The sequence below is a fragment of the Oryctolagus cuniculus genome, chromosome 19 (genome assembly GCF_051225735.1).
Source record: "Oryctolagus cuniculus isolate XC-2025 breed Fujian yellow rabbit chromosome 19, ASM5122573v1, whole genome shotgun sequence".
NCBI classification, from domain to species: Eukaryota; Metazoa; Chordata; class Mammalia; order Lagomorpha; family Leporidae; genus Oryctolagus; species Oryctolagus cuniculus.
Genome location: NC_142885.1, coordinates 53,787,983 through 53,811,062, shown reverse-complemented (window position 1 = coordinate 53,811,062; position 23,080 = coordinate 53,787,983). Strand labels below are relative to the sequence as shown.

The 23,080-nt window shown below is 50.2% G+C and overlaps 1 protein-coding gene across 1 annotated transcript in view; it reads left to right on the top strand.

The window, feature by feature from the left end:
• The window catches only part of HS3ST2 (heparan sulfate-glucosamine 3-sulfotransferase 2), a 105,142-nt gene extending 83,745 nt beyond the window's left edge, over window positions 1–21,397 (top strand). The window contains exon 2 of the mRNA XM_002711823.6: window positions 20,018–21,397. Coding sequence (XP_002711869.1) covers window positions 20,018–20,636 — 619 coding nt within the window. The 3' untranslated portion in view covers window positions 20,637–21,397. The remainder of the gene's footprint in view (window positions 1–20,017) is intronic.
• Window positions 21,398–23,080: the final 1,683 nt, after the last annotated feature.

The following is a 23,080-nucleotide window of genomic DNA, read 5'->3' as shown; positions in this document are numbered from 1 at the left end:
TTTATTTATTTATTTGAAAGTCAGAGCTACACAGAGAGAAAAGGAGAGGCAGAAAGAGAGAGAGAGAGAGAGAGAGAGAGAGAGAGGTCTTCCATCTGCTGGTTCACTCCCCAATTGGCTGCAACAGCCGGAGCTGCACCTTTCCGAAGCTGGGAGCCAGGATCCTCTTCCGGGTCTCCCCCGTGGGTGCAGGGGCCCAAGGACTTGGGCCATTTCTTGCTGCCTTCCCAGGCCATAGCAGAGAGCTGGATCAGAAGCGGAGCAGCTGGGACTTGAACCAGTGCCCACATGGGATGCCGGCACTGCAGGTGGCAGCTTTACCCTCTCTACACCACAGTGCCAGCCCCATCTATGATTTTTCAATAAATGCTTTTGTCTCACAGTTGAGTACAAGTAACTGAAACCTCAGAAGGCGAAGCCACGGGGAGCAGGGAACGTCTGTCCTTTTCCTCCTCTCCTTCCCTCCATGTCTTCCTCTGTGGACAGCTTTTCAGTTTTTGTCCATGTAACCTGGGATTTTTGGATTTGATTTATCAATTAATTTTGTATCACTTTAAATTAATAATGCTGTTACTGGGCACTGAAAGCATTGCTGGTTGGGGCTCGTGCTCTGTTTTACCCCAATCACTGTCCTTTTAATTGCAATTCCGCATTCCTGAGCTCTTTCACACCAGCACTCAGGCAATTGAGAGATCAAGACACAATGTTTTCCAAAATGTTGCATGCTTAGAATGCTTTTCTTTCACCTTCACAGTAAACTGGCTAAATAAGTATTGGCAGTCACAACTTTTTTCTTATGAAAAATTCTGCAAATGGTAATCTCTGTTTTTCTAGCACTCAGTGCTGCTTCAAAGCCCTTGTCTGCCTTGAATGTGTAGAAAAACTGTTTTGTTTGCTTTCTCCATCCTGGGTACCTGTAATACTCTTAGAACTTTTATACTTTACCCACCATGTAAAGTATTATCTCTGGTACATTCGTGTATGGATGATGGATGGGTGGTTGCATGGATGGGCAAATGTGTGGGTGGGTGGATGGATGGATGGATGGATGGGTGGATGAGTGGGTAGATGGGTGGATGTGTGGATGGATGGATCTGTGGATGGATGGATGGATGGATGGATGGATCTGTGGATGGATGGATGGATGAGTGGGTGGGTGGATGGATGGGTGGATGTATGGATCTGTGGGTAGATGTTTGGATGGATGGATGTGTGGATGGATGTTTGGATGGGTGATGGATAGGTGGGTGGATGGATGGGTGGGTGGATGGATGGATGGATTCATGGGTGTGGGTGCCTTTCCCCCGAGTCAGTCTGTTGACATCCTCAGGAAGGGTGATGCCTTCCTCGCCGTCTGTGGCATCTCATTCTGCCCACATCATAACCATCAATGCATCTGGAAATCTCATTCATGAAATCTCAGCCTATTGTTCTGTCCAATTTGTTTTGGATTTCTTCTTCAATAACATCAGCAAAGTACACCTTGCCTGTAACTATCCCTTCTGTGTCTCCTTCTCTCTCATCTCAGTTCTCTTGGAGACCTTTACTGTAAAAATCTAAAACCGGGTTCAAGTTTGTTTTGAATTGTAAATTCTGCCTCACTAATTCTGCTCTCCCCAGCTCTTCATGTGGTGGTGTGGTGTAACCATGCATTTGAGACTCTGTAGCGCTGTCTTCGCTCGGTCACACCCCATTCTTATCCTACTTCTCGGGTCATCCTAGTGTCTTTTCATCTCAGCCCATGCTCACCTCTTGACCCCTACAGGGTTCCACCATTTCACTTGCTCTCCCTCTTCACGGCTTCAATGAAGTGTTTTCCATTTTCCCATTGTCTCCTGTACCAAACCAGAGGCCCTGGGAGAGCAACTGCTGCCTCTGCTTCATTTACAGGTGTGACCTCAGACAAAAAAAAAAAGATGCTTATTTATTGTTTATTGAATGAATGTATAGCCACATTATCATAGCTTGGATTCCCTTGGGCTGTACCAACATTGGGGTCTTTTTTTAAAAAAATATGTATTTAGAAGTTCATGCAAGGCCGGCGCCGCAGCTCACTAGGCTAATCCTCCGCCTAGCGGCGCCAGCACACTGGGTTCTAGTCCCGGTCGGGGCGCCGGATTCTGTCCCGGTTGCCCCTCTTCCAGGCCAGCCCTCTGCTGTGGCCAGGGAGTGCAGTGGAGGATGGCCCATGTGCTTGGGCCCTGCACCCCATGGGAGACCAGGAAAAGCACCTGGCTCCTGGCTCCTGCCATCGGATCAGCGCGGTGCGCCGGCCGCAGCGCGCAGGCCGCGGCGGCCATTGGAGGGTGAACCAACGGCAAAGGAAGACCTTTCTCTCTGTCTCTCTCTCTCACTGTCCACTCTGCCTGTCAAAAAAAAAAAAAAGTTCATGCAGCAAAGAGAGAAAGAGGGAGAGGGAGAGAGAGAGAGAGAGAGAGAGCACTTCCATCTGCTGGTTCATTACCCAAATGGCTGCAACAACCAGAGATGGGCCAGCAAGAAGCCAGCAACTCTATCCTGGTCCCCCAGGGAGGTGACAGGAGCCCAAGTACTTGGGCACCTGCGCTTTTCACAGGTGCGTTAGCAGGAAACTGGATTGGAAATGAAGCAGCCAGGGCTCAAACCGGCACTCATATGGGATGCTGGATCACAAGCAGCAGCTTAACTCATTGCCCTGTGACACTAACCCCCCAACATTGTTTTGAGACAGAGGCTCCCCCATGTTAGTCACTGCAGGGCAGTCTTTTTACCAGTACCACCATTTGTGCTATTATTTATTAAGTATTTGTTTTAGACCTGTTCAGATTTTCTACCTTCACTGTGTATTCAAGTCTCATTCTAAGTGATAAAATCTGTTCAATAAAAGGGATGTCCTAGTTTCGGTTTTCTAAAATATATTAAACACGTAACTGCAAAACTGCATGTCATCCATGAAGCACTTGTGCACCACAGGCACTAAGTCAATGCTCTGGGATATCCTTTCTGCAGATCTTAGGCTGCCACATTCCCTGCAGGAGCCTGTGTCTTCCTGATTTAGGCTTTGATCCCCTCCCCTCTTATTCATTTTACAAGCAAAATATTTGGTGGGTGTGATTCACCCTCTCACGCCTGCCTGTGATGAGGTGGCACAGTGACAGGGACTGAGATGCCACAGCCAGCGAGGCAGGCATCACCCCCTCCCTGTCAACAGACTGACTTGGGGGAACGACAAAAAATAAACAAACAAACAGATGTACAAGATGATTACAGATTGTGCTTTGAGCCATGAGGGAAAGAAACCATGGAGTCTGGTGAGTGACAGTTGAGAGCGGTGGCTTTCGATCTGACATCGAAAGGAGGGCCAGGCATTCCAGATGGGAAGAGTCAGGCCCAGGCATTCCAGATGCAAAGAGCAGAGTCCTAGAGACAGGAGAGGACTAGGGGCTTTGAGCATGCCTGCTGGTTTATCTTGCTGGGATTCTTGAATGCATTCCAGATCTGACACGCTGAGCTAAAGCCCAAACAAGTATGTGGATTTGTATCCCATAGGCAGAAGTATTGGTGACCTAACAACCATGCATGTGGCTTTGGGCGCATTCCAGGCCTGGGTGATACTTGAATAAATGGCTTTTCAGGGCATGCTCATATGCACTTTCCACTTCTCTTCTTGCTCTCTGCGTGATCTGAATGCCAACCCCCGGGACTCTTTGCAACCATTGCTTTTAACTTACTCTTATACAATGACAACTTTCGAGAGACAAAGCAGAAAGGACCTCCTATCGCTCATTCGTTTTTCTCAGGAGCCAACAGGTTGAAGTGTTCTCTCCAACAGCTGCAGTGGGATCACCTTCCACTAGAGGGCACTGCTGTGCTGTTGGAAGTGGGGTAGGCTTGTGGAACTCAGCTCAACAAAATCCTCAATACCCCTGGGAACTCTGGAGATTGTAAAGCTTGGTTTTTAAAAATAAATTCATTAACTCATCCAGGCATCGTGGTTGGAGACTTTGCAAGTGCCTGGGAAGCATTCAGAACTGGTAGGGGCTGGTCCTTAGAGGAGCTGGCTCTAGGTGCACACGGTAGCAGTGGAAAAGAGTTTTGTGGACAAGGTACTGTGGAGGTGAAGGTGCTCAGACCAGGGGCTGGCATCAGAAGCCCACTCAGCTGGGACGCTCCATCTTCGGCCAGCCTAGTGCTGGCCAGTGTGGAAAATTTCATGTGCTTGACAGACTGGTGAGCATATTCAGTTCGGGGAGGGGGGGTGCGCATTAGGTTGCCAGTAGGTTTCCTTTTCACACGTTCAACCTTTGCACGCCTTATTTTTTTTTTAAAGATGTGTTTATTTATTTGAAAGTCAAAGTTACACAGAGAGAGAAGGAGAGACAGAGAGAGAGAGAGAGAGAGAGAGAGAGATCTTCCACCCACTGCTTCACTCCCCAATTTGTCGCAACGGCCGGAGCTGTGCTGATCCAAAGCCAGGAGCCAGGAGCTTCTTCCAGATCTCCCATGCAGGTGCAGGGGCTCAAGCACTTGGGCCATCCTCCACTGCTCTCCCAGGCCATAGCAGAGAGCTGGATCAGAAGTGGAGCAGCTCATATGGGATGCCGGCACTGCAGGTGGCGACTTTATCCATTATGCCACAGCACTGGCCCCTCGGTTCTAAGGCTTTCTGTATTCTCTGTAGAGTTGGAAGTGAGCTTCTCTGCTGACAGTGGCAGGAACAGGCAGTGTTGGTCATCTGCAGAGAACGGGAGAGGTCTGAGTTGGTCAATGTGCAGGGCAGGAGAACCAGGTGGCCAGAGTAACATGGCAGACCTGCCAGCGGTGCTGGCCATCAGCTACTGCCGTGGAGCCATCCCGCCAGCTCAGGCATTCTCCGGCAGCAGGTGTAGAGAAATGGAAGTCAGGCTCTCCTGGGATGTGGGTATTGCCGGGGCAACTGGTGAATGCTGGGGCCACTAATGGAGACAAGAAGATAAATCGTAGGCCAAGGGGAAAAATATATATGGCGACCAAGAGATGATTCTCAAGGCCAAAGAGAAACAGCTCTCAAGAAGTAGGAAGTGGGATGGCCGGCGCCACGGCTCACTAGGCTAATCCTTTGCCTGTGGTGCTGGCACCCCAGGTTCTAGTCCCGGTTGGGGCGCAGGTTCTGTCCTGGTTGCTCCTCTTCCAGTCCAGCTCTCTACTGTGGCCTCGGAAGGCAGTGGAGGATGGCCCAAGTGCTTGAGCCCTGCACCTGCATGGGAGACCAGGAGGAAGCACCTGGCTCCTGGCCTCGATCGGTGCAGCACCGGCCATAGTGGCCATTGGGGGGTTGAACCAATGGAAGGAAGACCTTTCTCTCTGTCTCTCTCTCACTGTCTAACTCTGCCTGTCAAAAAAGAAGAAGAAGGAAGATGAGGGGGAGGGGGAAGGGGAGGAGGGGAGAGGAGGAGGAGGAGGAGAAGGAGAAGGAGAAGGAGAAGAAGGAAGGCAACATGTGGCACAGCACTGACGATGCCACTGAGGAGGCCATGGTTCCAGTCCCAGCTCTGCGCCCGACTCCAGCTTCCTGCACCCTGGGAGGCAGTGGTGACGCCACCCCTGTGGCAGACCCAGATTTAGCTCCTGGCTCCTGGCTGTGGCCTGGCCCAGCCCTGGCTGTTGCAGGTATCTGGAGAGTGAGCCAGCAGGTGGAAGAGCTCTTTCTGTCTTCTGCATCTACCCTTTGCCTTTCAAATAAGTAAAATCAAAAGTAAAGAAGTGGGGAGTGGACAGATGCCTCAGATGCCACAGAAAAAAAGACCAGGACCAGAGGCCGATGCGGTGCAGCAGGTTAAAGCCCTGACCTGAAGCGCCAGCATCCCATATGGGCGCAGGTTCTAGTCCTGGCTGCTTCTCTTCCAATCCAGCTCTCTGCTATGGCCTGGGATAGCAGTTGAGGATGGCCCAAGTCCTTGGGCCCCTGCACCCACGTGGGAAACCCGGAGGAAGCTCCTGGCTCCTGGCTTCGGATCGGCACAGCTCTGGCCGTTGCAGCCAACTGGGGAGCGAACCAGCAGAAGGAAGACCTCTCTCTCTGTCTCTACCTTTCTCTGTAACTCTGTCTTTCAAATAAATAAAATAAATCTTAAAAAAAAAAAAAAACAGACTGGGACAAAAGGCGAGATTGGCTTTCTGTGTTTGCTTGGAGACGGCTGCTTCAGAGGCAAACAGGCTGGGAACCAGGCTGAATGTGAAGCGAGGAAGTGGAGCCACTGGGCTTGCTCTCCGGAGTTCTGGCTGGGGCATAAAGGAGATCCACGGGACAGATGACCTGCATCATGAAAATGAGGAAGACTTGGGTGGGGGGAGGCCACGTAGAGGAAGAGGAGCCCACTAGTGGGTGGGCGCAGTGCTTCGTGGCTTCTGGGGAACTCTGCCGTGTTTCTCTCTCTGAGGGCTCACTCACAGCTGCAGGCGAGGTCAGCACCATCATCCCCGACTCGAGGCAGGTGAGGGACCCGATGTGGAAATTCTCAGACTCGAATCCCAGTGTCCTGGATTCAAATCCGCGGTCCCTCACCCAGCATCAGTTAGATGATCCTGTTCAAGGCAGCGAACCTTCGCTGAACTCTTGCTGTGTGCCGCTGAGGCCAGTGCTGCCTGCAGGAAGACCTTGCCCCTCAGAGTGTGAGCCAGGGACCAGCAGGCCAGCATCCTCGTGGAGCCCGTCAGAGAGGCAGGCTTGTAGGCTGCTTCCTAGACCAACAGAATCAGAATCTATGTTGCTCCAAGGCACACAGCTACCACAAGTGTCCAAGCACTGGCTTAAGGTCACGACTTCCAGGAGAAAGGGAGGGAGGCCAAGAAGCTGCACCCAGACTGAGAAAGGAAAGACAGCCGGAGTGGTCCCCATCCTGTCCTTATGCTCAGCCACAGGAGGAACCCAAGACATTGAGGTCCAGTGGCCTGGAAAGTTCTCAGAGCCGTACAGGCAGCAGCAAAAGCGTGCACTCGACTCGACACCCAGCATGCACTCGGCACCCAGCGTGCGTCTCCCTGCCCGCTTCCGCAGCAAGCTTCCCGGGGAAGGAGCTCTCCAGCCCCAGCCCCCGCGCCCTCGCCTCCCACCCACACCTCAGACGCTGGGAACAAGCTTCCTCTCCCTCCCCCCACGACAGCAGCTCTCCTCTTCCCGAAGAACATCAATGGAGGCTTGTAAAAATAGCTTTTGCATTAGATAATCTGGTTTAATTTTTTTATTTTTAGCCTATACATAAAAATATTAGCTAGCTTTTTTTAAAAGACAGTGAATGCATGCTCATGGCAAAGGGACAAAAAATTCCAATGATTGCAGCAAGCGAAAGGTGGAGAAGTTCCATTGTGCATTACAATCCATCCCAGGCTCTGCACGGTCCCCCAGAGGCCAGCCCTGTTACCAGTTCCCTGGGTGGCCTTAGTTCACTGTGTATCCTTTTGAGAAGGCTCAGGCACATACCCACTAGCACATGCGTGCATGTGTGTAAATACATGTATGTAAATAGGATCATATTAAACTTTCTGTCCTGCATCTTGCTTTTCTTCCACTTAATAATATATCCTGGACTCCTTTCTGTGTCAGTGTTTATATCTGCCTTGTTTTTTACCAGTCACATCATCATCTATTGTATGGCCTCCTTGTAGTTTATTTAACCAGCCACCTACATGGTGCCTTGGTCCTGGTCTTTTTAGATTATAAACAATATTTCCATGGTTAGCTTCATGGTAACTACTGTTGCAAACCAGCCCTAGGAAAAAAACTTTCTTTCTGGTTCCCCCTCCCCCGCAGTCAGTCCAAGGGTTGTTTCTTAGTTGTGGGTGGTCTTCCATGCCCCTTCCGTGACCTGTTGGGCCTGCCCCATTCTAAGGTCACAGATGCCCCTGCATTCAGCTGGTGGACCAGAAAAGACAGAGAACAGCACACATCTGCATTGCTTCCTGTGTAGCCTATACTAGCGCACTACACTGCCCTTACCTGGGTGCAGGGGGTGCTGGGAAATGTAGTTCCTGGCTGGCAGCTCCCCTGCGGGAAGAGGGGAATGACATGGAGAGAGACCAGGTGTCTTTCATAGATGCCTCTCTGTTTCTTCCATAAACGCTGCAACAAACAGCCTTGCACATGTGTCTTCACACACGTGTGCAAATACATTTCCAGAAGGGGAATTGCTGGTTTAAAGGGCTGTGTGTTTTTTAGATAATATGTAATGCTGATTTACCCTCCTACCAATAGTAGAAGAGTATTGGTTCATCTTGCACATAATAACTGTTACAATCTTTAAACACAGGTGCCAACCCTGTAGGTGAGTGGTATTATGGCATCCTGGCTTTAGTTTGCATTTTGAGAAACACTGAATGTCTTCCCTTCTGTTTATTCTCTGTAGATCTTTTTCTACTGACTCTTCCCCCATGGTCTATGTCCTTTTTCTCTACCACTAACTGATTTGCAAGAAGTCCAGAAAATAATATATAAAGACTTCCAAAAAAAAAAAAAAACAAAAAAACAAAAAAACAAAAAACCATGAACTCATTACTTTGGGTCTGTGGCATCCATGCTGCAAGTATTTTTCCAATTAGTCATTTTCCTTTTATTTATGGTATTTTTCCATCGCAGAGACTTTTTTATGTCGCCTTAACTTTTCAATCTTCCCCTTCATGATTTCTGTCTCATGCCTAGAAAGGCTGTCCTTGTGCCAAGTTGAATCTTTATATTCTCACGTTTCCTTCCAGTGCTAGAATCACACTCGAATCCAGACTCTGTGAGCGTCTGTGTTGCTTTGCTGATTTACTTTAGTTCTCTGTGTCCTAGTTTTCTCCTCCCCAAACCAGGAACAGCGAAAGTGCCCACTTGTAGGGTTGCTGTGAAGACGCATGAGACGGTTCTCACACAGAGCTTAGAACAGTCCTTGGCTTGCAGACACTGCACAAGGAATGCCAACGACCAGCTGGTTTCTACCCCATGACCAGGGGCTGCTGTCTGCTACCTGCCCTTCCACGACTAGCAGGAGGCAGGACTCAAACTCCCGACTCTTTGGTTCCAAATCCTGTACACATAACCAGTCATGAAAGTAGCAAGAAGACTTCAAGATATTCATGGACAAAGAAAATTGAAAGGTAACTTGAAGGGCAAGCATTTGGCCTAGAGTAAAGCCTCCAGCTGAGACACCAGTGCACCTTGTACCAAAGTGCCCGGATTGGAGTCCTGGCTCCAGCCTCCTGACTCCGGCTCCTTGCTAATGCACACCTGGCAGGCAGCAGCAAGGGCTCAAGTTGCTGGGTCCCTGCCTCCCATGGGGGAGACCTGGACGGAGTTCCTGGCTCACAGGCATGTGGGAAGTGAATCAATGGGGTGGCAGCTTGCTTGCTCTCTCTTTCTCTCTCTCTCTCTCCCCCTCTCAAATAAGCAAAAATATAAATATTTTAAATAGATAAGTTTATTTTGATGCAAAAAAAAAGTGCAGTCCAAAAATACAAGGAGTCTTCAAAAAGCTCATGGCAGGTACACATTAGAAAACTGTGCATGACTTTGTTTTGTTGTTGTTTTGGTTTGGTTTGGTTTGGTTTTGGGGCACCAGCAGCAAGCTTATCTTTAATTCCACTTTCCACGGGCTTTTTGAAGCCCCCTCGTACCATGCCCAGAGGGTCCTTTCCTTTGTCAACTCCACCTGTCACACAGCAAGACTCAGGACAAAGCCCACAGTGCACAAGGTAAACATGAAAGAATGGGCTTTCCTGGGGGACACCTGCAAGCCAAGGTCACCAAAGAGGCAGGAAGATAGGGCTGCCCTGTCCTCTCACCTCCACACTGAGGGCCCTTCGAGGGGTGTGTACCCCAGGGAAGGGAGACTGCTCCTACCTACACCACCATCAGCTTCTCTCACAGTGCAGGGATGAGCAGCCTTGCTCGTCGGGGATAATGATTGAGTTTAGGTGCCAGCTGTTTACAGGAGTTATCTGGAAAAGCTTCCCAGCAACTGGGGGCCTGGAGGAGCGATGGGAACCAGGTTCAGGCAAGGCCTCTTCCTGCCCCAGTTCTTAGGGAAGCTGAGCTCAGGTGCAGCCCCTCGCCTGGGGGGATGGATGTTACCCACCCAAGTCGTGGGTCCACTTCTTGCGGAGTAGAAAGCAAAACCTCCACCTGAAGTCATTGTCACACAAAGTCATTTATTTGCAGCCAATAAAGAGAACATGGGGAATCGTTTCCAAAACCACGGCTCCGCAAGCAAAGGAAGGTGGTTATGTTTCCCTTAGGGAAAATAAGCATGCAAGAGGGGAAGTCCTTGTCATCACCAAGAGTGGGCACAAGCTCATGCACGCGCAGTTAGGAAAGATGCCCCTGGCCAGCGCCATGGCTCACTAGGCTAATCCTCCGCCTGCAGCGCCGGCACTCCGGTTTCTAGTCCCGGTTGGGGCACCAGTTCTGTCCCGCTTGCTCCTCTTCCAGTCCAGCTCTCTGCTGTGGCCCAGGAAGGCAGTGGAGGATGGCCCAGCTCCTTGGGCCCTGCACCTGCATGGGAGACCAGGAGGAAGCACCTGGCTCCTGGCTTCAGATCAGCGCTGCGCACCGGCTGTAGCGGCCATCTGGGGGGTGAACCAACGTGAGGAAGACCTTTCTCTCTCTCTCCTTCACTGTCTAACTCTGCCTGTCAAAAAGAAAAGAAAAGAAAAGAAAGATGCCCCAACACTCAGCATATACGCAGAGTGGGCAAATTTAGCAGCAAATGAAATCTTCCAGATCATCCTATAATCATTGCAAGTGTGCCAGCTGTGTGAGTTTCCAGTGACAGGCCACCAGACATGCTGCCACATGCAGACACACGCCCAGCATGGCCCTGTGTGAACCAGAGGGTCAAAGATACGAGGGGACCTCACAAAGTTCGTGGAAAATCCTCATGCTCTTTTAACTTAGTTAGTCCATGAACATGCGGAAATACCTTGTATAATTGCTCTCTCTTCAGTGAGCCTTGGGATGCCCAGAGAGTATTCGGATTTGTTCTCTCTTTCTGGTAATCCGATTTCCCACTTAGAGTGATAAGATATAGACTTTGGGGATGGGAAAGAGAGACACACCTCCACCTGTACACACAATAGGATCTGTCTCCTTGCTCCCAGATTAGAGTCTTATCTCTATTTTTCTTTTTCTGACAAGTATGTTCTGAAACTCTGTTGAGTGCCAGCTCTCTTCTCGGAGCTGAGAATGTAGCAGCAAACAAGAGAGACCACCCCCTTCATCTTGGAGTTTACAATCCACTGGGGGCAGGGAGGGACAGCCACCATGTAGATAGATAGGTAGATGATAGATAGATAGATAGATAGATAGATAGATAGATAGATACACACACACACACACACACACACACACACGTATAATATCAGATAGTAATGTTTTATCCGTGCAGTTAAGATGCTGGGTAATATGCCCTCATTCCACATCAGAGCACCTGAGTTTGCTACCCGGCTCTGGCTCCTGATTCCAGCTTCCTACTAATGCAGACCTGAGAGGCAGCAGTGACGGTGCCAGTAGTTGGGTTTCTGCCACCTACAAGGGAGACCTGGATTGGGTTCTTGGCTCTAAGCTTTGGCCTTGGCTCCTTGCTCAGCCCTGGCCCCTGTGGGCATCTGGGGAGTAAACCAGCGGATGGGAGCTTGCTCGCTCTCTATCTGTAAAATCATATACGTAGATAATTAATTATATTAGCATGCATGTGTTAAGTAGACGCCACTGTAAACCCATTAAACAGGAGTGTACAGAGGAGAGGCATGGGCACTTTTTTCCCTAAGGTGCACCCTGGTTGATATCCATGAGAAATTATGTGAAAGAATATAGTGCTAAAAAATACGCAGTCTGCAACAGTGTTCTCACCCAAGGAGCATTTTATTTGTGTGTGTGTGAGAGAGAGAGAGAGAGAGAGAGAGGAGAGAAAGAGAGAAATCTTTGATCTACTGATTTACTCCCCTAATACCAGCAACAGCTGAGCTGGTCCAGGCTGAAGCCAGGAGCCCAGCACTCCATCCAGGTCTTCCATGTGGGTGACAGGGACCCAACTGCTTGAGCCATAGCCTGCTGCCTCCCAGGGTGTACACAGGCAGGAAGATGGAGTTGGAAACGGAGTCAGAACTTGAACCCAGCCGCTCTGATACGGGATGCGAGCATCCCAAACAGCATCCTAACTGCTGCTCCAAATGCCAGCCAACATCCAGGGAGCCTCAGAATTGCAGTACCAGGGCCTCAGGCCCAGACATTCTGATCTCATGAGTCTGACATGAGACCCAGACATTTGCCTTGCTCCAAAAGCCCTGAAATGATCCCAGCTTACAGGCTGATTTCACCCGCCTCCGTCTTCCAGCCACACTGCAGGGCTTTGGGCAGATAGCAAAGCTGAACTGGAATGATGTGTGTTCCTTTAAATCTCCTTCTCCGTCCTGAATGTGGAGGTTCTGGTGGAAGCAGAGCTGGGGCTCTCCCCGGTCAGTGAGCCAGGGCCATGACAAAATCTTGCAATCAACAGAAAAGCTCCCTCCAGGATTATCTGCCAAATCTTTCCTTGGCCCAAGGCTGGGAAACCAGGGAAGGGCCCAGCTCCATAAACCCACATCAAGAACCTCTGCAGACTCAAGAACTCCTAAGCAAGCACCTAGCTCGGACACTGGATCTCTGATCCACTTATTGAGCACCTACTGTGTGCCAGAAATTGTGCGAGGTGGATGAAATGAATGCGCCACATGTCCGTATTGCTCATGATAAAGGTGGACACGGAGCCAATCATGAACACACAATGGGATTAGTATGAGTTTGCGGAAGAAATTGGTGAGTTGATTGCTGATGTGAGGTGTCCAGGTTACGGAGAGTCGGACACTCTGGGCTAGAACATAGGACGTTATCGTGGGAGCTGCGGTTATGGCTTGTGAGTCAGCACTTCCCAGGTGGTGGTTAAAGGCTGAGGAAGCAATGGGATCATCCGGTAGGATCATGAATGAGAAGAGAACGAGATCGGCCACTGGGAATTATCTAGATTGATTTGGAGAAAGTTGGGGGTTTGCAAAGGGGATGCAGGGCTTTGGAGCGTAATTGGATTGGACAGGTCATTGGCTTCAGTTAGAACTTAAAAATGTTAATGGAGACTTTGTGCCGTAGACTCTGGTAGACTCTGGAGACAGAGCTGCATCTGAGACACAGCCTGCTGCGCCCTCAGGGAGTTTATCATTAAGTGAGATGAGTGTAGCATCCTCAGAGGACGAGAAACAGCCACATAGCAAATGAGATACTAGAATTCTTGGGTTGCAAGCGACAGAAATCAACTCTGCCTAACTTAAAATACCAGTACTGTATTGGAAAGTTGTTTAGCCCTCACAGAATCCACAGAAAGCCAAGGAACCATGTCCAGGAAAGGCCAAGAACCAGCATTGACGAAGGGATTGTGTGCCAGAAACTGATGGGGAATCCCTTGCAGCTCCTGCCTCTGGCTGGAGGAGCCTCATTGTCAGTGTTTTTGACACCTGTTCAGTCCTTTTGTCATAAAGTCGGGCGCTTACTGGCTTTACTTCCATCAGCCTATCAACATTTCCTCCAAAGAGGGAGTGGTAGTTCCTCCAGGAAACACTCGGAGGTTGTTACCCAGTGTAGGGAAAACTGTTGGAAAGTGAGTTGAAAAAGCAGACGGGAGGTGAGCCCCATCCGTGCGGGTTAGATCACTCAGTCACTGTTGCTGAGTTAGAGAAGAGGAAGGAGACAGACACTTAAGAGAGTTACAGGCTGAGAGGAACGGTCAGCTGCTTGTTAGCCACTGGAAACAAGCAAGTAAAATGTGGACAGCGACATGAAGGAAGGTGAGCCTCGAGGCAGAGGCCAGTGCATTCCCCACCTCTGTGCATGGAGCAGGGCGGTGAACGTGGGAACTTCAGGAAGTCCGTGCAAGGGCGGGTGAGAGTGCCGTTTGAGTCCTGGCTGCTCTGCTTCTGATCCAGTTTCCTGCTCATGCTCACAGTGGAAGGCAGCAGATGATGGCTCAAGGGCTTGAGCCCCTGCCTCCCACTTGGAGCCTCCAATGGGGGTCTGGGCTCCTGGATTCAGCCTGTCCCAGTCCTAACTGTTGCAGGCATTTGGGACGTGAACCAGCACATGGAAGATCCATCTCTCCCTCTCTCTGCTTTTCTGCTTTCAAATAAATAAATGAAACTTTTTGAAAGTTCATGAAAAATGTGAATTAAAAGATGTTTAAATTTCTTTTTAAGATTTTATTTATTTGAAAGGCAGAGTTACAGATAGAGAGAGAGACAAAGAAAGGTCTTCCATCCAATGGTTAACTCCCCAAATGGCCGCAACAATCAGAGCTGGGCCAATCTGAAGCCAGGAGTTTCTTCTGGATCTCCCACATGGGTGCAGGGACCCAAGCACTTGGGCCATCTTCCACTGCTTTCCCAGGCCATAGCAGAGAGCTGAATCGAAGAAGAGCAGCCGGGACTTGAACTGGCATCCATAGGGGATACTGGTGCTGCAGGCAGAGGCTTAGCCCATTATACCACAGCACCAGACCCTACAAAAATATTTTTAGTCCATGCATAGGTTTTTTATAATACACATTCTTCATGAATGTTTTCAACACCCCATTATATACATGGAGTTTCAATTTTTCTCCACTGAAATACACTTATCTTTTAATTCCATTTTTCCATTAAGTTTTAAAACTCACTTCATCTGCACAGTCTTTGCATGTTATCATCCCAGGCTTCCAGTACTACATTCCAGCGACCTAAGGAGAAGTAAATATGCAAGGGTTTTCTTTGGCGGGATAGAGAAATTTGAGGTCATGATATGACTTCAGTGATGGGATTTTATGTCTGGTTCTTCTATCTTCCTTAGTGGTTGTCGTTTGGTTTTGCAACTGATATACCAATTAGAAGGGCGGAGTTTCATTTGGGTGCGTAGGTGGGGAGAATGATGTGACACTCTGGAAATCTCTAGAATGGATCAGAATTTTCCAAACTGGTAGCAGAGAGAGGGGTGAATTGGTCCTCTGGACAAAAGTTCATGCTCTATAGTAAAATAAGCTCAGGAATCGATACATCTTGCATTCCTCTGTGGGTATTCTTGCACGTATTACAGAACATTGCAAAGAAATCTGTGTAAGGGCTGGTCAAGTGAAAAGTTCTTTGTCTTGGGGAAGACTTTTACATCAATAACCCCATAGAGTGAAAATCCTTAAACAAACATATGGAGTTCCATCCACTCTCATCATTAAGTCCGACTCCTAATTATAATGTGTGCCAAGGTCATAAAGCAGTAGAGCCAGATTTCTATGAAAACCGAATCAAAGAATTCTACTCAGGTGCACTTGTGATTGTTTGCTTATAATGATATCCTAATAAAAATACTGACCTACTCAGTACTAATAAATACTACTAAAGCTTTCAACCCACTATGGCCCATGTAGACCTTGGGCACGGAAGCAAATTATCAATTGTATCATTTCAGTGTGACAGTGAATTTGGAAGTTCAAGGGTCTAGTGGAAGGGTTTTCAGCAAAGGTAGTGGGGGAAGGGAAATGATACAGGTGGGCAGATGCGCCCCCCACATGCCTTGGTCTCTAAGACTTAGCAGGAGGAATTCAGGATGGCGCAAGGACCAGTTTCAAGATGGAGGAGAGGATGGTTGAAGGAGCTGGGTGTGTCAGCTCGCATCTTTCTAGTATAATAGAGATGAGTTGTGTGTCAAGGGTGGGTAGTCGGAGTAAGGTTGGGAGCTCATGGTGATAATCTGGAACATTTACCATGAAGAAGGGTGGGAGGGCCTGGAAAGAAAAATATAAAGATTAATGAGCAGTGCTGAGGGCTCAGATAAAGCTAGAATTAATAAATACGTACAGAATTCGTTTGTGAGGGTCAGCGATTTTCTCCACTACTGTTTGATAGCGCAGGGATAGAATTAGAAAAGACGGGGGCCAGCATTGTGGTGCAGCAGTTGAAGACGCTGCCTGTGGTGCTGCCATCCCATATGAGCATGATTTTGAGTTGCGGCTGCTCCTCTTCCAATCCAGCGCTGTGCTAATATGCTTGGGGAAGCAGCTGCAGACGGCCCAAGTGCTTGGGCCCCTGTCCACGATGCAGGAAACTCAAACACAGTTCCAGGTCTCTAGCTTTGGCCTGGCCTAGCCCTGGCCGTTGTGGCCATTTGGGGAGTGGTCCAGTGGATGGAAGGTCTCTGACTCTCTCTGTTTCTCTCCCCATTCCCATGGCTCCCTCTCTCTGTATTTCTGCCTTTCAAATAAATAAAATTAAAAAAAAATAGAAAGAATCAGAAAGGGTGAAAGGTTGGAAGGATTCCTCATTAGAGATCATCCTGGCTGACCCTGGGAGGCAGTGGCGATGCCTCAAGTGACTTGGGTTCCTGCTCCCACTTGGGAGACCTGGATTGAGTTCTCAACTCCAGGCTTTGACTCTGCCCAGTCCAGGCTGTTGCTTAGAGGAGTGAACCAGTAGCTGGAGCTCATGCGCTCTCTCTCTCTCTCTCTCTCTCTCTCTTTCTCTCTTTCTCTCTTTCTCTCTCACTCTCTCTCTCTCTGCCTCTCAAATTGATTCAAAAGTTTTAAAAGTTCCTCATGTAGCTCTAATGGGCAGGCAACACACACACTCACATACACACACACACACACACACACACACTAGTTTAAGGGTTAAAAACAAAAATGGACCTTTATTAAGAAACAGGGACTGAGAGCCGTCAAGGCCTGAAAGATTTGCCACCAGGAAGGAGACGTCACCGCCTCCCACCAGCATCCCTTACAACCGTGAGCACAGCCAAGAAATGGAAAACCAGGCGGAGAGAGGCTGCGCTCCCTGGCTCTGTCTGGGGTCTCAAACAGGCTGGGGTTCTGGGCGTCTGCAAGCCAACACAAAGGCTGCAGAAGACGTCAGAACTCATTTCTAAACAGTTGCTGTTCCTGCAAAACAAACTTTTTTCCCTCCCCAAGAGAAGGTTTTCTTAATGTCTCTGGAGAAAGATCGTTTGCCAGAACAATATTCAATGGCTTCCTTGTGATTTTGAATATGTAAAATACACATTAACATTTTCAAGCTGTATAAAAGGTTATATAATAAAAAATGATTCTAATCTCCTAGTTCTATACCCGCCTCAAGTTCTCCCCTCAGAAGCAACTACATAGACTGGTTTCTTGTGTATCCTTCCCACCATATACATGCTGTATCTTGCCCCTTTCCCATTTAAAGCTAATCAATCAGAGGAAGACATTTGGCGCAGTGGCTAAGATGCCTTGGCGGGGGGGGGGGGGGGGGGGGTGTCTGCATCCCCTGCTGGATTGCCTGGATTGGAGTCCAGGCTCTGCCTCCATTCCCGGCTTCCCATTAATGAGCATCCGGGTAGGCAACAGCAATGACTTGAGTATTAGAAACCTACCTTACACTGGAAAGATCTGGATTGAGTTACCAGCTTCTGGTTCCAGCCTGGCCCAGTGGATGGAAGAGCTCGCTCTCTCTCTCTCTCTCTCTCTTTCTCTTCCATTCAAGTAAAAATAAAATAAAGTTGACGATTCAATGTTTAAAAAATATTTAAGAAAAATAAAAGAAATACAATCGTCCCTCGGTATTCTTGAGGGATTGGTTCCTGGACACCCCACAGGCACCAAAATTCACAGATGCTCTGTTCCTCTGTACAAGATGGCACAGTAGTCACATAGAATCTACACAGTCCTCCAATGTTCTATTTTTTGGAGGCTGTTTATTTACTTGAAAGGCAGAGTAACACACAGAAAGGGAGAGAGGGAAAGAGAGAGAGTTTGAAGAGAGCTGACCAGGATCCTGGTTGTCTATAGAGAACTTAATAATTAAACTGAATCAAATCATTCTATTTTTTAAAAAATTTATTTTATTTTTTGAAAGGTGAAGTTACAGAGAGAGGTAGAGAGAGAGAGAGAGAGAGAGAGAGGTCTTCCATCTGTTGGTTCACTCCCCAAATGGCTGCAATGGCTGGAGCTGAGCTGATCCAAAGCCAAGAGCTTCTTCTGGGTCTCCCACATGGGTGCTGGGGCCCAAGGACTTGGGCCATCGTCTACTGCTTTCCCAGGCATATTAGCAGGGAGCTGGATGGAAAGTGGAGCATCCAGGATTCGAACCAGTGCCCATATGGGATGCTGCAGCTGCAGGCTGGGATTTTAACCAGCTGCACCACAGCGCTGCCCCTCATGCTACTTTTTAAAAGTTTAGTTATTTTTATTCATTTGGAAGAGAAAGAGATCTTCCATCCCCACTGGTTTACTTCCCAGTGGGAAGTAAATGCCCACAACAGCTGGGGCTGGGCCAGGCTAAAGCCTGGGTCCTGGAAACCCACTCAGATCTCCCTGTGGGTGGAAGGGACCCGAGTATTCGAGCCGTCATCTGCTGCCTTCTGGAGTGCACGTTAGCGGGAAGGGGATGAGCTGGGACTCCAGTCAAACACTCCAATGTGGGATGCAGCCTTCCGAAGCGGCTACTTAACTGCTGGGCCAAATGCCCAAGCCCATAGACTGTAAATCAGCTCCACACTACTGAGAATGCCTGGTACCATGTAAGTGCTGTGTAAACACTTGTGCAATGCTGTTTCGGAAACAATGACAAAAATAAAAAGTCTATACATGTTCAGCACAGATACTATTTTTAAAATGTTTTTAAAGTTTTATTTATGGCCGGCGCCGCAGCTCACTAGGCTAATCCTCTGCCTTGCAGCGCCGGCACACTGGGTTCCAGTCCCAGTCGGGACGCCGGATCCTGTCCCGGTTGCCCCTCTTCCAGGCCAGCTCTCTGCTGTGGCCAGGGAGTGCAGTGGAGGATGGCCCAAGTGCTTGGGCCCTGCACCCCATGGGAGACCAGGAAAAGCACCTGGCTCCTGGCTTTGGATCAGCGCGGTGCGCCGGCCGCAGCGCTCTGGCCGCGGCGGCCATTGGAGGGTGAACCAACGGCAAAGGAAGACCTTTCTCTCTGTCTCTCTCTCACACTGTCCCCTCTGCCTGTCAAAAAAAAAAAAAAAAGTTTTATTTATTTGAAAGAGAGAGTGAGAAAGAGGGAGAGAGAGAAATCAGTCTTCCATCCACTGGTTCACTCCCTAAATGGCTACAACAGGCAGGGCTGGGCAGGAGCCAGGAACTCCATTTGGATCCCCTATGTGGCTAGCAAGTGCCCTAGTACTTGGGACCTCTTTTGCTGCTTTCCCAGGTGCATAAGCAGGGAGCTGGATCAAAAGTGGAGCAGCCAGGACTCAAACCAATGCTCCGATATGGATACCAGGCAGCAGCAGCAGCAGCTTAACCCACTGCACCCCAACACCAGTCACTTAAAACTTTTTGGGGGCCGGTGCTATGGTGCAGCGGGTTAACACCCTGGCCTGAAGCGCCGGCATCCCGTAGAGGCGCTGGTTCGAGACCTGGCTGCTCCTCTTCTGATCCAGCTCTCTGGAAAGCAGTAGAAGATGGCACAAGTCCTTGGGCCTCTGCACCCACCTGGGAGACCTGGAAGAAGCTCCTGGCTCCTGGCTTTGGATCGGCGCAGCTCTAGCTGTTGCGGCCAATTGGGGAGTGAAACAGCGGATGGAAGACCTCTCTCTCTCTCTCTCTCTCTCTGCCTCTCCTCTCTCTGTGTAACTCTGACTTTCAAATAAATAAATAAATCTTTTTAAAAAAAAAGAACCTCTTTTTGATTGGTGACTGGTTGACTACTCCAGTACAGAACCCACAAATACTATGTGTTGGACATTCCATATTCCATATGATGGAACGTTCCATCATTCCGTATCCATACACACAGATCCATTCACTGACTGTTCCACAATCTGTGTGACCTGTACTGATGGGTGTTTAGGTTGTTTCCTGTCTTAGAGCAAACCTGTTACAGAATATTTTTGAGTTAAAAAGAGTTCAAGCGGGTTCCTGACCAGGAGAGCCCCAAATGCCGCCGAGGGAATCTCCAGGGGTCACCGGGGGAGGGAGATGCTGTCATTGTGCCGGAGACCTGAGACCTGATGATTTTATTGCTTGTGCCTCCCCCGGCCCCTTCCCAGGAGCCTCATGCCCAGGACCCTGGACACCCAGATCACCCTGGAGAAGACCCCCAGCTATTTCGTCACTCAAGAGGCCCCCCGCCGCATCTTCAACATGTCGCGGGACACCAAGCTCATCGTGGTGGTGCGGAACCCCGTGACCCGCGCCATCTCCGACTACACCCAGACGCTGTCCAAGAAGCCGGACATCCCTACCTTCGAGGGCCTCTCCTTCCGCAACCGCACGCTGGGGCTGGTGGACGTGTCGTGGAACGCCATCCGCATCGGCATGTACGCGCTGCACCTGCAGAGCTGGCTGCAGTACTTCCCGCTGGCTCAGATCCACTTCGTCAGCGGCGAGCGGCTCATCACTGACCCGGCCGGCGAGATGGGGCGCGTCCAGGACTTCCTGGGCATTAAGAGGTTCATCACGGACAAGCACTTCTATTTCAATAAGACCAAAGGATTCCCTTGCCTGAAAAAAACCGAGTCCAGCCTGCTGCCCCGTTGCCTGGGCAAATCGAAAGGGCGAGCTCACGTTCAGATCGATCCTGAAGTGATAGAGCAGCTCCGGGAATTTTATAGACCTTATAATATTAAATTTTATGAGACAGTCGGGCAGGACTTCAGGTGGGAGTGAGCCACCAGGATGCCCCGGCTCCCCGGCTCATCTCTTCTGGGAGATTGGCTCTCGGAGCCTGTGATCCTTGTCCCCAGCCAACCCAGGCTCCAGCCCCCTCTCCCACCTTGAGTTCCATCCTCTTGGAACTGGGAAGCCAGTAACGGCCAAGAGACCAGGGGGGAGGTCCCTGCCACGAGCTCTCATCAGTCTGTCCAGGCAAACCTGGTCTGCTCCCGGCCTGACCTGTCGCCTCCAGAATCCTACTCCCTTCTGTCCCCTACCAGGCCTTGGGGAGTTGCTTTAAGAAGAGTGACAGGTGTTCTCAGTGGTGATTGTTCTGTTGCCGTGCACATAGCAGTCTGTCCCTGTCCCTGTCCACCCAGGAGTGGGGTTGTTGATTCCAAGTGGCACCTGCCTTCCCTCTGAGCTTAGTGGCCCCCCCACAGTCGCCCTGGGTGGTGGGCTGGGAGGCCATCCTCATCCTCCCCTAGGATCCTAGCAGCTCACTGAGAGATTGCAGGGCTGGACGCAAGCCCCTGGCTACTCCTGGGGGACAGACCCTCTGAGGCTAAGACAAACCAGTGGTTTCTCAGCTGAGCTTGAGGGACACTGGCTTTCAGAGACACTTTGTGACTCTCCCCCGGGCCCTGTGGACGAAAGCACATAATTACTTCTGCTGTTACGGGTACTTTCCTCACGCGAGCTTTCACGTTCAGCATGCAGCCCAATCATGCTTGTCCCTGTGAAATAAACACGACTGGGCTTTTGTCTGGAAGCCGGCTCTGCAGCCCGAGTCATTCATTCCTTCAGTTCCTCTGGGTGCCGGCTGGCTGGGGGTGGGGGTGCGGTGGGGGCAGGGGCAGGAAATGGGCGTGTCTTGTGCAGACACAGCCCCCCAGGGAGAAGCAGGGGGCAGAGGTGGGGAAAGAGGTTCTTGCTGGCAGACATGGGGGGCAGAAAGAGCACGTGGCGACCTGGGGGCGGGGGGGGACGACCCCTTTCCAGAACGTTCAGTCTGCCTGCCAGTTCCGGGCTCAGAGGCTGCGATTAGATGCGTCAGACTAAAGGCCCAAGGGCTCCAGGGACATCCGATATCTTTGTGCTTGGCCAGCATAACGTTGGGAAATCACTGTGCCAACAGCTAAGAAACTGGCCTCACCCACATAAGTGTATAGTTCTCCAGCTTCTTGTTTTTTTTTTTGTTTGTTTGTTTGTTTGTGTTTTTTTTTTTTTTTTGGACAGGCAGAGTGGACAGTGAGAGAGAGAGACAGAGAGAAAGGTCTTCCTTTTTGCCGTTGGTTCACCCTCCAATGGCCGCCGCGGCCAGAGCGCTGCAGCCAGCGCACCACGCTGATCTGATGGCAGGAGCCAGGTACTTCTCCTGGTCTCCCATGGGGCGCAGGGCCCAAGGACTTGGGCCATCCTCCACTGCACTCCCTGGCCACAGCAGAGAGCTGGCCTGGAAGAGGGGCAACCGGGACAGAATCCGGTGCCCCGACCGGGACTAGAACCCGGTGTGCCGGAGCTGCAAGGCGGAGGATTAGCCTAGTGAGCCGCAGCGCCGGCCAAGCTTCTTGTTTTTTTTTAACAGGTGGAAACCTGGCTATACCGAGCCTGAACTCCAGCTAGGCAACTCTTGGCTGCTACCCTTGCCTGGGGCTTCTCCAGTGTCCCGACTCCCACGGAGCCCTGGTTTACATCATCTACGTGGCCCGCTAGGCGTCTGGGTTTCCAATCCTGCCTCAAGAGAAAGCCCCGATGCTCTAAGGAGGTGCCCATGATAACCCCAGTCTGCAGGCTCTGGCTCATCTCCTGCCTCTCCTCGCTCATCCTCTGCTCCCAGGCTGGACTCCTTCCAGGCCCCCTGCCCTCGCCCATGCTCCCTTGCCTGGAATGCTTCTCACACTCCCACGTCATCTCCAGCAAATAGAATCCCACGTCCCCCCTAAGACTTCACACAAGTGTCGCTTGCTTATTATGTGTGAAGCTGGCCCCGGTTCAGCTATCTGCCTGCCGTTTGTCTTCATTTGGTAGTTTGTACATAAATCGGTAACAGCTTTAATCACGCCAGATTATAATTCCTTGGTAGGTGTGCCTCCACCAGAGCCCATGAACTCTTCTAGAGTTCTAGAGACTGTGCCTTGCTCACTCCTGGTGAGCACACAGGAAAAGTCTGATAGATGAACTTAGGAGTGGGTGGATGGCTCCTGGGAGGCCTTGGGGGCGTGGACCAGGGTGTCCATGGAACTACATGTCTGAGATCTGTTTCCAGGTTGCATCATTGGCAGGTGGCTGGGGAAGATGGCGGAAGCTCTCAGGGCCTCTCTGCCGTTGTCTGCTCTGCCAGGCATGGGTGAAAGGTCTGGAAATCAGAATCTCACAAGGTTAGAGGACAAGGTGCCGGTGCTGTGGCACAGTGGGTTAACGCCCTGGCCTGAAGTGCCGGCATCCCATATGGGTGC